The sequence below is a fragment of the Rhipicephalus sanguineus genome, chromosome 11 (assembly GCF_013339695.2).
Source record: "Rhipicephalus sanguineus isolate Rsan-2018 chromosome 11, BIME_Rsan_1.4, whole genome shotgun sequence".
NCBI lineage: Eukaryota > Metazoa > Arthropoda > Arachnida > Ixodida > Ixodidae > Rhipicephalus > Rhipicephalus sanguineus.
Genome location: NC_051186.1, coordinates 37,904,084 through 37,920,031, shown reverse-complemented (window position 1 = coordinate 37,920,031; position 15,948 = coordinate 37,904,084). Strand labels below are relative to the sequence as shown.

Genomic DNA, 15,948 nt, shown 5'->3' with positions numbered 1-15,948 from the left:
TTAACTTGTGCCGCCTGTCATACATTGTATCAACATTCTAATAGACAGAAGAAGTGGACAGTGAGTTCTTAGGATGTTGACAAAAAAAAAAAAAACAGGGTTGATCCCTCTATCATAGGAATCGGTATAACACGAAAGTAAAACGTGTCTTCACAGACGCAGTTGAGAGTTTGTTGTGCATTGTTTCTCCCCGAGGGCGAAGGAATGAATGCTATAGCAACAAGTTGTAATGTCACGCGAAGAACGGCAAGCAGCTCGAAACTTCCAACGCGTTGCTGAAGCAGAAAGGGCGCATGGAACGAACATACACAGGATGAGCGCGAACTAACAACTATCACAGCTCGACAGTTAAAGCACGCTGGTCAAATACAGAGGAGGACGCACGAAACGAACGCACAAGTATATACAGGATGAGCGCGAATTGTCACAGTTGTAACTTATTTGTTTCTGAGCAGCGCACTCCTTTCGCAAAAGCGGCCGCTGCGGTGAGCGATACGGTAGACCTTCGAGCTCTCTGTAACTTGAACGCAAACCTGCGGTGAGAGCTTAAGACGTACAAGATAAGCGCGCGCGCTGGAGCGACCACGCCCTGTAGAGACACACGCTCACTTCAACGCGGGGAGCGACGACATTTAAAGCGCGCTCTTCGAGCCCTTCGCGCCATCTCGCTAGTGATAACGAAAACACGCTGATGTACTCTGATCTCTGAGTAGCAACACTGGCAAATGGTGTATATAAATAGCACGCCGTTAGTACGCAGAAGAACGTGCCGTTTGTGGCGGAGTCGTTTCGCGCTGCGCGCTGGGGATCGAGAGGTCGCGAATTCGATTCCAGGTGACGGAACTTTTTCTTCCAGTTTTTTCTTTGCCATATGCTAGTCTTTATATTTTACAACGTCATATCCGTGACGGAAATGCGTCAGTGGAGCCGTGGTGGACCCCGGCATAAAACACTTTCGTGTTAAAAAAAAGACAACTCTGCAGCTGCATTGCAACAAACCTCTGAATCTTTCCAGCTGAATAGACGCTGAGTGGCAGAAATATCAAATGGTCTTTATTCGTGGTGATGCAACAATTGGCGAGCATGATTAAAGACTCGCTGTACAACACACATCATAAAAGAGGGTTTGGGGTGGCTCAGAGCAAACAAAACAATTAGATGCCATAAAAATGTGATGAATCATGTGTAGTCAGTTGGCAGAAACTTAATTTACAAGCAATCTGAATTACAATTGTACAATGCACTCTGCATAAACATTGAAAAATAGTATTCCCTCGTTTTGGTAAATAGAAAAGAACAGTAGTGCATCCACTACAAGCGTGATGATACGTTAAACATGTTTAAATGAAACTCACAGCTTCCGAGAAACCTACAGAGTTGCTAACCACATGCGATAATGACAGAAGACTCGACCGAGAGTAAAATAAGACGATGAATTAGATGAATATGTATAAAACTGACCACTGCCCATTAGCAAAACAACTGTTGTTCTAATGCTTGTATAAATAAGCCTAGACTGGATGAAAATCGAGTGGCACTAGCCAGTCATTAAGCAGATCATGACATACAATAGCACCATGAAGCCAAGCCATGTTTCTCTCTCTCTCTGTTTCTCTCACACATCAAGGACAGTCGCAAATGTGTCACTCATCATCGTCGCTGTCGTCTCCGGCCTGTCCGCGGATGGTCTTCCGCTCGAAATTGAGCATCGGCCTGCGTTCCTTTGCACCCTCCGTGGGGGGGACGCTGAGGTCTCCAGAGTATCTGATGACGTGGGCTCGCGCAATGCGCCACTCCAACATCTCTGTGCTGAAGTCATCGACGCCGCCGAGGTCGTCGAATCCGACGATGAAGTCCTTCGACTTGAAGTCCTTGAAGAGCACGATGGTGGGGAGCACCCGAATCTTCATGCGGTCACACAGGAATGGAGCCTGCAAATGGAAATGGAACAAAGTCGGCAATGGGAACTCATATGAGGTCATGATCAGCATCATGTTTTTTTTTCTTTTTGTTGTTTTGGTCTGTACCCTAATCCTTGCTCATCATGGTGCCATTGACATGAGTGCAGCCATTAAGAAGACTGCCTGCAAGCTTCTTTTGAGTAGGAGAATCCGATGGGCTAATCAGCTGATGCCCAGAGAGAGAGAATAAACGTTTATTTGGAGCAAGCGCGCTAAGTGCCCAAGGTGGGCGGCCTCCTTATTCCAGGTAGTCGCGGGCCTCAATTGGAAATTTTCTCAATTGGGCAAGCGCTGAACCTATCTGAATGAAATTTGTCGTGTTTAACCAAGAGAAAGACAAATTTCAAGAAATTAAATAAAAAGGTTATTATTGGACATCATTAGGGTTTCGAAAACAACAACAAAAAAAGCAATGAAGTAACCTTACAAGGCTACAACTGCACCTGGAGCAGATATTGAATTTCAGTCAATTGGGCCAGTTAGTGCATCCAAATTTCCCAAATGCAATGTAAAATGCAACGGGTTTGTTTGTGTTCTACGTTGGTTGTTTCCTCTGATGGTTTGTCTCGCCTTGGTGGGGCTTGCTTCCTTTCGTGTTGTCAATGTTTTGGCTTTGGTGAGTTTGCGCATTTGCCACTCTACAAAAAATTAATGCAAGATTCAGGCGAGGCGATAATCTAAACGTTTTCTGTCACCTTTGGTTGCAAGGCTGCTGAGTCTGCATTGGTGCGTGGCCATGATGTGGTGTTTATGGTGAGGTCTTGGCACTTTCGTTATCGAGCGGCTGTGTCACGAATGTGATCACCTTTGCTGGTTGCAGTTATAAATTTTCACGTTCCTTCAATAAACCTCAGTTGAAAGTTGAGCACCTGTCCTGTGCGTCTCTTATTCGCATCCCTGTTTCTTTAGTGATCCTTTGTTCTGTATGAAGTTTGGTTGCAGCGTTGTCATGCATGTAACCCTCTGCACACAACTTTGCGCTACGATGCGTAAACCGACATGGACTACCTGGTTATGTTATTCACTCACAGCGACCACTTGGGTGGCATGTACATAGACGCGGTTCCACAACTCGCAAGGAGTTGGAAAAAAACAACAAGATTAATTAAGTGTATAAAGGACAATGCACACTTTTCGTGCATTGCTTTGCTACTGCAACTTTAATGCATGTGATCACAGGCTGCCTTTTTGGTGCCAGGGCAAGATTACGCAGAAAATTCTCATTTACTGAGTTGCACCAAGTAGGCAGAGCTGTAACACAACTACATTTAATGTGAGTTGGTAATCCTTCATTATGATATAGTCAAACCTCATTAAATGAAGCAAACTGTTGCTGCAATTACCCCTGAATTTCCCAAGGGATACACTTATGTATTTGAATCCTCATTTTAACAAACAAGAATTACGTCAATTGATATGGCGAAATAATTTCGGCTCCGAAGTGAAAAGCTCCCACACTTTCACGCTGACTACATCACGTTTTTCTTATTTTGTATGTGTCAGTGTCGCCACAGTGATGATGGAAGAACTGATGGAAGGATATTGCGTGACGATGGAGGGACATTGCGTGCAACATTATGGGAGTGGCAAGCAAAGATGAGGACACTGAAAACTTGAATGTTTGCAGCATAGTTGTTCGGACCACTGCATAGGCTCTGGATGCAGTGGACTTATGGCGTCAATTTTTTGGCACTTGTGTGGCGCATCCACCACAGTGATGGACCGCAGGCTATGGCAGGAGGTCTGAAGAAAACTAAGTAATACAGAATAATGGACTTCTTTGCTCCAAAGCATCTTTGAGCTTGCAACGGTTCTGACTGTACTGAGCATTCAGTATTTATGTCCCTTGTACCAACCAGTACAGGCAATAAGGATGGAAGGTGTTTATAATTAGATATAAATTCAGCTCCTCCTTCACTTTTGCTATAACGAAGTTTATTCATATGACAGTGAACAAAAAAAAAAGATGCCAGGCCTGCATGAAACATGCAGCACAGTCACAGTGGAAGCTGGAAGAGTGGCCTTTCTAGAGCCTGTTGTAAACTCTCTTGGGCAACTAATACAAGTACACTTGCAGGGTATCCACTACGCCATGAATGACCATAATTTTTGTGGGGTAGGGAAGCACCAACTATGCCATTACAGTCAACATCCAATTTTTCGGACTCCCTACGGACTGCAAAATCGTCCGAAAAAACGAATTCATGCGTTTTTATTCCACTCAAGCGGTCAAATCGCCAGAGCCACGAAATAACTTCTGTGCCTCCCAGTACACTTATCAGGCATTTTGGTGCACGCCCAGGATCTCACAAATACATTCGGTGCCTGCCGCTACATGCCAACCGCCTCTTGCAAATTTGCGTCTCCTACAGTTATCTACAACCAACGCAATAAAATATGGAGCAATGTGCCAAGGGAAAGAATTTTTCTGCTCCACTGTATTTAGATCGGAGCTCCCTCAGTAAAATTGTCGCTGAACAATCAAGCATTTTAAGTAGGGATGTGCTAATAGTGAAATTTCATCTCGAAATGAATTTGAATTGAATATAGTGCCGAATAGTGGCCAAAAATATCGAATATCGAAAAGTACGTATATTTACATGAAACGTGTACCGCCAGTTATAGCAAGACAAAGGAGAAATGAGGGACGCTATGGCTTGGTGGCAGCTTTATTACACGCTTGTTCGGAAGGGTATATTTCTTCTGTTTTTTTGGGGGCACGCAGGCATGTTGATAGAAGAGCCATCACTCCAGTTAGCAGGGGCACTCCTAACCTCCTAACGGCTGAAAGAAGGGGGGTACGGTAGCTAGTTTTTTCCCCCTATGGTGGCGGAATACGGCTTCAATTGTGCTTCATCTATGGTCGCGCAGTTGTGCCTTATCTCCATGGGTACTAGGGGCCCAAAAATCTTCCGGCACCCGTTTACAGCAGCGTTTGAACTACGCGACGGAACGATGGGAGTTTTTGAACGAGTGGTGCGGTGCGGCAGTGACGACTGCACAGCGTGAACAAATTTTCATATGTGAATCCAATCAGCGAGGGTTTGGCGGGCCGAAGTCGGGATGTTTTAACGGCACCTATGGCATACGTGACCGAACTAGACAAGAAAAGTCCGTGCCTTGGTTTCAGAGGCGAAGTTGTGAAGAGCTTGACAGTTTTCTCATGTTTTTTTTTTTAATGTGTGGAAATTACATAATCGCCTTTAAAATAAACATGAGCTCGCTTTTGTACCAAGGTATCGGTGAAAGTTTTAACGAAAGACCTACTGTACCGATGTTAGCGTTAGTTTTAGCCACCCCACCCTAACAAAGTTGCACCGTTGGCCTTTGCGGCGTTTTGGATATTCGTCCTGTCGAATTATTCAAAAATTCGAATACTAGCTATTCGAAAGTCGAATCGAATTATTCAGTTAGCTATTATTCGATTCGAATTCGAAACTCGAATATTCGCACACCCCTAATTTTAAGTAGGACTTTCCAGCTGAAGAGTGTTGTTTCAGACGCTCTACGTGAACATGCTTGTCATGGTGCAGAACCCATCGAAGTTATTTTATTAACAGTGCATTCAAAGGGATCCTGCTTAATCTGAACGCACAGGTAGTGTTAACGCAAGACTACTGTGTTTGCATTAGGAGTACGCAAAGACAGTTTAAGGGGACATTTTCTCGTGCTAGTTGGTATTGCCTGCTAAAGATAGTTTACGGGCACAAAATATATAAGTTCAACTAAGTTAAATCCATAAAGAGGGGGCGTGTGATCCATTTGTGGTCATGCTAGAATTGTGGGCAAATATTGCAAAATTAATCAGTAGTGTATTTAATGTTCTTCCTCTATTTTCTTTAATTCGACCTGCCGGATAATTAAACTACTTATATTGGCAATGTCAGAACCAAATTAATGGAAATCGACTGCACCAGCAAAATGAGAGCTTCTCCTGCCTCAAACTTTTGCGAATCTGGAAGCCACCTTTCACTCTCTCCCATGATGTAGAACTGCAAATCCCAATAGCAGCAGGGAATTCAGCTTCACTATATATACCACAATCACTGTATCACTATCTTCATCAGCTTTTACTATATAGTTGAAGCTGATGTGGCATGATTACCAAGCCTGTCGATGACGACTTTTCTGTGGCTACAACAGGTTCCACAGGCTAGGAAATTGCAGGCCTGTTGTTCAGCATGTTGATGGTGACACTTCCGTGGCCAGAAAACTTTCCATGTAGCATTCATGATAACTAGGCGGTAATTATAATATGGCTTTAAAACACTGTCCCTTTTCGCACAGTACTCGCAATGTTGTACTACCATAAATAGCATACATTAAATTTTTGACTGACGATTGCAGTGCTACAGACTGATGTCACATTAGTGCAAAAAAGGGTGTATGAAATCACTGCATACTGAGGATCTTATTGGTACCACCCAACCACCTGTGTTGGGTGGTACCACCCAACACAGATGCCCCTTCCAGAACTTGAAGTCCTGCTGCAATAAACTTTATAATAATGGTTGGGGTTTATGTCTCAAAACCACTATACGATGAGATGCCGTAGCAGAGGGCTCCAGTAATTTTGACCGCCTGGGGTTCTTTAACATGCACCTAAATCTAAGCATACAAGCTCTCTAGCATTTAGTCTCCATGAAAAATGCGGCCGCTGCAGCCGAGATTCAATCCCGCGACCTTCGGGTCAGCGGTCTGCAACAAAACCCCCCCATAATTCTTTACGTATGGGCAGTACATACCCTAAAAACAATCTTGGCAAAGCAGCAGAGCTGACAAGTGTATAGCTTTCTCGTTAGTACCCTTGAAACAGCATTTAAGCAGATGATGAGTACACCTGGCAGTTGTTGCCGTGACATAGGTCCACGCAAGGCCACCTCCAGCATGTTTCAATACCCTCTTATCTCTGCAGCCAAGCTGAGGAGGAACAGCGCATTTGAGGCAACACCGTGTCACGCGGTGCTTCAGCAAACAATCGCACCAGCTTTTTTTTCTGAGATCTGGAATCAGAAATGGTCTTTTTTGTAAGCTTTCCAGGTTGCTTTCACTCATAATCCAAACATAAAGCTTTCTTTAAAGGCACCTTGGTACCTGAAACACTACCTGAAACCACGCTTGTTATGCAGTCAGTTGGTCTTTAAATTTTCTTTGAAGTACAGTCCCATTTATGGACACAAGAATTCAATCTTTTCCCATCTTGGAAGAAACTCTAGGCCTGTGCGGAACACGCAGCATAAGCTGGGGGAGTAGCCTTTCTAGAGCATGCTGTAAACTCTCTCGGGGCGACTACTACAACTACGGTTGTACACCACAAATTATCACAATTTTGCGAAGTAGGAAATTACCCACCACAGTCAACTGCCGATTTTTGAAGCGAGGTACCTGCTAAACATCTGTGAGGCATTATGTGTATTTTGTTGATGCTGTGGCGGATGACGAAGAATTATGGCGGAGCCCTTTGTAAGGGGTGGGAAGCTTTAAACCACCCACTCGTTATGCAATTCGTACTGTGAGACACCTGGTGTTATTTTAATCTTCTACCACGCTATACATATTACATTGGTTAACGTGATTCCTTGCCCGGCATGGCGCCTGCATAGGTTCTTTTTCGCGAAGGAGTTTCAAGCACCGGTGTGGCCGTGGCAGAATACTTGATTGCCACAAAGGGGGCCTAGCTTTGATTCTCGCTCGATCCTGGATCTTTTTTCTCATTGTGGGTGATAGCGGTTACGAAACCTGGTGGTGGCGGCCGCGGCGGACAACTATGCCAGCGAAATCAGCTTTTGTTGTGATCTCATAACAGCTTCCGTGGTAAAAGACGTGCGCAGGCAAGTCAGGAAGTGAGCGTATTACAATACGTCTCCGCATAGCCACTCATTTTGGGACTTTCTCTGAAACCACATGGACATTTCGGAGGAATGCCAAATTTACATACCCTGTCAACGCTGATTTTGCAGAAGCGTGTCTCCAGGTGTTTCTGGGCGAGGATTGCCAGGTGCTTGTCGACGATCTTGCAGCGGAAGGTGCTCTCGCGGAAGAAGTGGACCACCACGTCTTCGCTGCCCTTGCACGCCTCGAAGAACTCAGGCTCGGACGTCAGCTCCGTGTACTCGCCGTGACCCTTCTCGAGCCACTCGCGCTTCTTCTTCTCATACTTTTTCATGGCATCCAGGCGCTTTTGACGCAGACCTGCAGCGCATAGGTGTGAACCACTTTCATAACTGCTTCTTAAAACGCTTTAACCTTGGTCTAGAATGGAAAATGTATAAAATGCTGATATAATAAGAACTAACAGTACAATACCAATGAAGACCTCCCCTCGCCCTCAAGAAAGAACAAGATGACTTCCTTCGCAATAAACAGCACAGGAAACTGCATGCCTCGTCTCGTTTATTGCACTGTTTATTGTGATGAATTCTTACTAGGCCAGCTAACCACACTTCTAACACTTCCTTATCATTCTCGCATCAACCATTTCTGTGCCTACCTCTTAAGATTAAAAACTCACCACCTCGTGCAGCTTTACATTTTCATTCTAAGATGTTACAAAGAGTTGTCAAGAAAATGCATAAGGCAAGCATAAGGCAAGCCTGCATGATTTTCAGGTGAGACATATTTAGGAGTGTTTGAATTGTTCACTGAAACTTAATATTGACAAAAAAACTCAGAAATATATTCCTGTTAAAAAAATTTAAATAAATCCTAACTGCAATATTTCAGACAACTATCCATAGAGTAAACTGCTTTGCCTAAACTGAATAAACAAACCGTGAGGCTATCTAAAGTGAACACACACTCACTAAATGATTTCCCCAATTAGAGTGAAACCTCGATTATATGTCCCCGATCTTGCGACGACCCACATTTTACGATGAATCAGTTTGGTCCTGGCAAAACCCCTAGAGAAATAATGTATTTTTTTCCTCAGTTAAAGGACTAAATTTTACACCGACCCCGCATGGTACGACGACTCTCCGATACCATCCGAGAAAAAAAAATCACCTTTTTTACACAAATCTAATGCCGGCAAAACATTCGCGGGTGCAAAATAAAAGTGCATGTGCCCCTAGGTTGACGATTAGGAAGAAATAGTGTGAGACAGGCACAGTATGCCTTCTTACACTGGAAAACTTATTCTCCTTGTAGTCCACTTGCTTCTGTGATTCAGTTTTCCTGGCCTTAAAGGGGTGGTCTCACCAAATTTTGAGACTATAAAAAGCCTGCTGTAGGCTTCTTCTGTATGCAAGGACACTCAGCACGAAGTGTTGGACACAGCAAACAGAATATATTTTATTTCACTTCCAGAGTATCACTAAATGCTCATTCTTGCGATCGAGACCAATCGCTAGTGCGACTGACACTGTCGTCACTGTGTAGAAAGCGTAACGAAAGTTTTAGTGACGTCAGATCACATTACAGTGATGTGCATGAGTCGTGACCCACAGCTCCGCTACACCGGGCAAGCCAAGAGAGCATCGGCTGCGAACTACACTAATTTTTTCTGAGCTTGTTGCCGAAGTAGCGAAACTTGCTCGCATTTTGCAAAGTGCTTCACAACGTCACGCGAACCTGTGAAGGCGACATTAGAGAAGTTTAGTTTGTTCACACACTTCTTTGCTTTAGCGTACCGGGTTGCTGTAGCCATAAACATGAGAGGCCGAATAGGTATGGCCATCAGGTGGTGCTAAGATGACCCAGGCAAGCACAGAATTGCTGTTGCAGAAATCTAATATATATTCTACTTTTCTACTGGTGTAAATTCTCGGCAGTGGCGTAGTTCTGAATGCGTTGCCTTTTAAAAACATTTTTTTCACCACAGTCACTCAGCGAAAACTAAGAAATGCACCTATAATTGTGGTTGCACGAAGCATCACAAGATGTTGATACCATCGTCCGGTAACCTGGTACTCCGGAAATATCTGCATATACCGGAATACCATACACGCTAATATTCCCTATTAGAGAACTTTAGGGAGTGTTGAAGGTATTAGGACAGTAGCTTGCATGTGTGCGCGAGAGCAGATGATGCAGCACTGTGTACGTCACAGCTTTGTGGGCAGTGACGTTATTTTCCAACTCAGTGTCTAGAAACCGAAACTGAAAGTCGTTCACATCAATAAGGAGATATTAAATTATTTCGCACGAATACATGAACCTTGGAGCATGTATCATGCTTCCCAGAACAATAAGAAACCTTTGCAACAAAGAATGCGCATGCGACAAATTTGATGACACCACCCCTTTAAGACTGCTTCCGGATACGCCTCGATTGCGTGCATATCCAGGGCTGTTACCAAGACAAGCTCTATCTAAACTTGGCGCAACGGACACGAGATACAAATGAAGAATACATGAGGACGGGCGCCGGTGAACATTGTTAACAATGCTGAAGCCCGATGTAGTAGAAATCACGTTCAGTAACACTGATAGTTGGGCAAGTTGGTATGGGTTCATGATTAAACTCGGCGCAACGGACACGAGATACAAATGAAGAATACACGACGCCTGTCCGCGTATAATCCAGTGCCTCTCCTCGTGTATTTGTCGTTTGTATCTCATGTCCGTTGCGCTGAGTTTAATCATGAACCCATACCAACTTGCCCAACTATCAGTGTTACTGAAGCTCTATCTACACAGAGTAGCATCAGCGAGTCAGCAAGCGCATCTTCGAGACCTGGATATTTTCGTATTTTTGGCCCGTGGAAACTTTTCCTGGTCGATATACACCTGAAGATCTCCTCCCTTTGTTTGCTGTACTCGGTCACAGGCCCCAAGCATGCAAGAAGGACGCGACGCAGCTGTCTTCACCATGCAAAATAACTTTCCCACGACATGAGTGTTCATAATAACAGGGGCACGTCACCAGCTGTACTTCACAAAGGAACAAATATGACGCACAGCTCAGTCACACACGAAAGCGTCCTATGCGAGCTTAATACACTTTAGCGAGCTCGCAACAATATGTGCTCAATCACCAGCGATGACACTGTATCTGACTTCTTTAACGGGAGGCTGTTGCCAATGCTGTTTTGGTTTTATTTTACGTGCAGGTAATTTTTGGACTCAATTGATCGGAAAGAAGATGCACATTGGATTCGATTTTTTATAGTTGAGAGTAAAGATCCGCTCACACCTCCTCAAATTAAATGCTTAGCTGTTGTTTTCAAAATAATGTAATCTACCTTCCCTAGAGAAGAGCAGGGTCGTGCTGTGGGCTTATTCAGTTGGTCTGTACCCGTTTTTTGGGTGGGACTGAGAGTTACTGCTTATATTCTTCGTTTTTGACTATACAAAGCCCGGATTATACAACAGTCTTGCGTGGTCCCCTTAAGGTCATATAAGTGGGGTTCCACTGTATTGTGAAGCTAGCCATGCAACATCTACTTGCTTAGAAAGTACTGCCTCTCTGTAGCAAATGATAGCAAGAATCATTCCAGACAGTCCTGGCTTGCACCTGGATATTTAAGTGTCGTTCTACCAGTCGACGTCATTATTCCTTACATGCTGAGGGCACCAAATAATTCACAGTTCTGTATTGCAATTTCTCAGCTGAAACACAAATAATTGGAAATGTAAAGTACTTGCACAACCCCAGATACCATACATGAATTATTTTGCATAAAGTCATGAGCGTGCTCCAAGGCGAAAAGTGCAAAGATGACAGACTGAGAAGGACAAAGAAGAGAGATAAAGGTGAAAAAAAAGGAGGCGGGGGGTGTACATGCCACATAGCAATGAACACAAGGGGAACAGATTGGTAGGCACTTTCGCAAGCTTTTTTTTTAGACTCAATGATATGACATCAAGGAAAGCATTGGGGGCGTGTTATCTACAGCTTTTTATTGAAGTGCAGGAATTACAAGGATATAAGCCAAGCAAAGCCACAATCTTTGGCGCACCATGGCCTTGCCACACTATGGTGTGCTTCAATCATGTGATAGTTTCGAAATGTAAAATCCTCAAACTCAGCTTAAAGATTTCAGGTCAACAATGACTCATTAGCCACAAGTTCTAGTCCATCAGCAAAAGCAAGGCTTGAGGATTGAGGTAACATTAGGCATATCTACCATTTATACGGGCAGGCTGCCGTTGTGGCTCCGTAGTTACTGTGCTTGGCTGCTGACCCGAAAAACGTGGGTTCGAGCCACGGCAGTTGCATTTCGATTGAGGTGAAGTGATAGAGCGGTGTACTCTGCGACATCGGTGCATGTCAAAGGGCCCCTAAACTACCCAGAGGTCGAAATTTCTGTGGCGTTGCAGTTGTGCATGGGTTGAACGAACAAGTGGGCACAAGAAATTTTCGAAATGGTGCCGTAATAGCGGAGATACACACGTTTCATGATCAAAATGCGGTCCTTGCTCATTTCACTTTTTCCTTTGCTACGCTCTGTTTGTTGCCTATCTCTCCTCCTGGTCGAGTGTTCCTCGTTGTGCGAGGAGGATAAGCAGGGAGCATGCGTACCTGCAGGCAGACGAACATTTTTTTCTGCTGCTGACATAACCAGATTCTCCTGGTGACGTCATGACCAATGCTGGGGATAACGCAAGGGACAGAGAGGAGCACATCATTGTTTTGTTATTTTGCAGCATGTAGCCCCTGCCGTGTTTGGCAAAGTTGATTGTGATGGCACTCTTAACTCAATGCAGGGTTAAGTGAAACGTTAAAAAAATATCGGAGGTGGTTTAGGGGCGCTTCAAAGAACCCCATGTAGTTAAAATTATCTGGAGCCCTCCACTACGGCATCTATAGCCTCAGGCATCAAACCCGATAAACCAACCAACAAGCCAACTTCCATGGAAAGTGCTTGTTAAGTGCAAATGTTTCGCTCTTAGCAACTCTTTCTCAAGAGATCGCTGAAACGATGCCACAGTCGGCTACATACCTTCAAGGTCTTCATCCGCCAACTTGTCGAGTTTTTCAATCTCGGCATCTATCTGTTCTTCAATCACTTTGGATGCCTCCAAGAGATTCCTGGCTACAGCAGCTTGAATGTTGGCAGCCATCTGTTGACAGTAAAACAAAATATGTTGAATGAGGGCAAGAGTGGTTTTTTTTTTTTTTCGTAGAGAACACCTGAAGTACTATAACATGGCTTCAAGACATGTCTAGCACCACTCTGACACCTCAGTGCATCTTGAACCGCACGAGTTTGGGACAAGCTATCATTCTTCAGTTCTTCAGTGATCTGATTGAGTAACATGGGCAACGCGGAAAGTGGGCCAAGGATAATGTAAGATGAACGAAATGACACACAAAACAGAACAATAAGTCTGAAAGATAGAAGGCATATAATATAAAAGAGATAAGGTGGCGATATGCTTTATCGTATTATCACGAGACCGTACCATATTATAGTAGCTGTATCATATTATCACGTAGAGAGCGCTTGATGAAACGCTCGTCATTTCGTAGCGATACCAGCTGAACGCAATCACGAAAGAAACAAACACAGACAGGTAAACAATAACACCGGTGTCAAACGGTCACTGTTGATCGCGATCAGGCCTTACCCCGATCAAATTTCTTGATCATGACAGACTTCTTTACTCAAGCTGCAGAAGGCAGCCAATCACTGTTGAGCAATCTGATCAGGATAGGGCTTAATCGAGATCAGCAGTGCACCATGTGACACCGGTATAAGTCAAAATAGCTCTTGGGAAATGCTGCATTTTCGCTGTAAGACTATACGATGCTGCAGCACGTAGGGCTGAATAGCGTCGAAACCAACAAAACAACAACTTCAACACAACAACAAAACAAACTGCATGTTTTTCAAGTAATAGCCCAGGCATGCAGACAAAACGTGCAATCACTGCACCGACTCTACTAATACAGTTGTCACACGGGGCACGCTTTCGACAACGGTCGAGCCTGATACAGATCAAACTTGTCGATCACGATTGTTGGTTCTCTTCCTCAGCCTGCGCCAAATAACCCATCGCGATTGAACAGTTTTATCCCGATCGGTATCGACCGCAACTAGTTGGCGTTTCCTGACAAAAACCACAACGCGACCGTTGTAGGAACTACAGCTGAATCCAGTTACGTTGAGTCCACGATCAGAGCTGCGCCAATGATATCTCCGAAAGCGACATGATTCAAATGAAAGAAAGGCCCCGTATATTTGGGGCCGTACGTGCTTCAAAACTACACACACGAGTTAGACTTACAATCTACTGCTTAGTTAACGAGATAACATTGGTACATGCGGGCAATGCAGCCGCCGCGACATATATGGGCATGATTTTCACTTTTGTGCTCGCTTGAGAACTTTTGGGCGTGGGCGAACCGCGTTTTGGCGTGACAGGTGCTTAGAAGAAACGACTGGCAAACAAACACTAAGTAAGTACGCTGCTAGCGACGGCAACGCGACATAAACCAAATAAGAAAAGTTCGCCTTACCTTGACACGAGGAACGCAACGTTAGCAAAGTCTACTAAATTAAAGCTAGAATATTACACTCCTCGACTGCGCAATGAATACACGGTCTTCGTTCTCGCGGCGGTCACTAAACTCGGCCAGGCTCGGCTATAAATGGCTCAGTGGATGTCTACTCGTCGGTTTTGGCTAGTTATGGCTAAACAGCATTAAACTATGGTTAAAAATTTTACTGCTTCATAGCTAATGGGCAGCCCGCTAGACAATTTTATAAAAGGTAGAGATATTCATTGTAAGCAGCATACTTATGTTTTGTTTCTGTGCCTTAAACACTTCGACCTCAGAGATGAAACGGTTGCAATGGTGATCTGAAATGCCGTATTGATTTATGACCTCCGAGATTGAGCGCAATCTCGGAGGCAATGTTCACTTACATGTAGTAGTCGGAACTTTCAAACGCGGCGCTAGCGTTTCGCTAGTTTCGCGACGCCAAAAGAAGCGCCATTTTCAAACATTTGCCGATCCGGGTTACCCCGAAACGTGACCGTACCAAGTCCGATACGGCACTGTAGGCAGAAGCTGGGAACGATGTTCCTTACCGGGCAAGCTTAAACATTTCGTGCTGCAGTCCGCTTACAGTTGAGGTTGTACTGCCTTTGTTCGCGCGAGTATTTAGAAAGTTATGGCCGACTCATGAAAATCATAACAACTCAAGTTGGGCAATCCAACATCTTTGAAGCGCTAACTTGCGGGGCACTTTCAAGATAGCGTCGAACTTCGTTCAGTCAGGTTAATTCGTAGAGAGATGAAAGGAAGCACAGATGGAGGAGGCCTGGATACAGTTGTGAAAAGAAGTCCTTACAGATATGCGGGCCGGATACTAAGGGGGAATCCTCCATGCGGGCCCGTTTAAACAATCAGGTCAATAAACAACAAAAAAAGAACACTCACAGGGTCCCTCGTGCGTTCGCCTAAGATGACACGAAGATGAAAGCCATCTTCTTTTTCTTCTCAGTGAATGTATTGATCCTCACCCGCTCCCTTCCGAAAGCTTTCTGCACCTCACATGGTTTTGCACTGCCTCCAAGATCGGCTCACCTTCGACCAAGCGACAGTCACGCCATGACGTCTTCACGTGACATCACGTTATTGACGTCATGGTGAAGTCATAGTGACGTCACAACCTTTTGCAATCTGTGACGCCATGATGACATCATATGGTGACGCCATCGCATGATGATTTTTTTGCTTCACTCGTGTTGACTACGCCGACGGTCAATTTTCGCGTTTATATAAGACTTTCGCCCTAAAATACTTCTCTGCTCCAACAGCTCTGTTGACACGCGCCAAGCACAGTGGCTCCAAGTAAGCACCTTCGTGCTCGTTCTACCATCTTTCTTTCCCCCCCCTCTCTCTCTATCCCTCCCTCCTCCTCTCTCTCGAACGGTAGAGCGATCTCTGTCATTTGAAGATGGCATGTGTTAATCGGGGCCCTCGTTTCGCAAGGATTAAATTCGTCTTATTAATTACGTTGTTCCCGCATCGCATGTCGGACCTAGGGATCGATTGAAGCAATAGCTTAGCGGAGTGTCTTCTTGAACTAAT

At 44.5% G+C, this 15,948-nt stretch overlaps 1 protein-coding gene across 1 annotated transcript; it reads right to left on the bottom strand.

Moving 5' to 3' along the window:
- Window positions 1–1,013: 1,013 nt before the first annotated feature.
- LOC119374664 (thioredoxin domain-containing protein 9) lies at window positions 1,014–14,489 on the bottom strand. Its single transcript, XM_037644826.2, has 4 exons — window positions 14,368–14,489; window positions 12,848–12,968; window positions 7,900–8,153; window positions 1,014–1,931 (listed from the first exon to the last, which is right to left on the bottom strand). Exons 2-4 carry the CDS (start codon window positions 12,966–12,968, stop codon window positions 1,644–1,646), a joined length of 663 nt encoding a protein of 220 aa, XP_037500754.1. The 5' UTR covers window positions 14,368–14,489; the 3' UTR covers window positions 1,014–1,643.
- Between the last annotated feature and the right edge of the window lie 1,459 nt (window positions 14,490–15,948).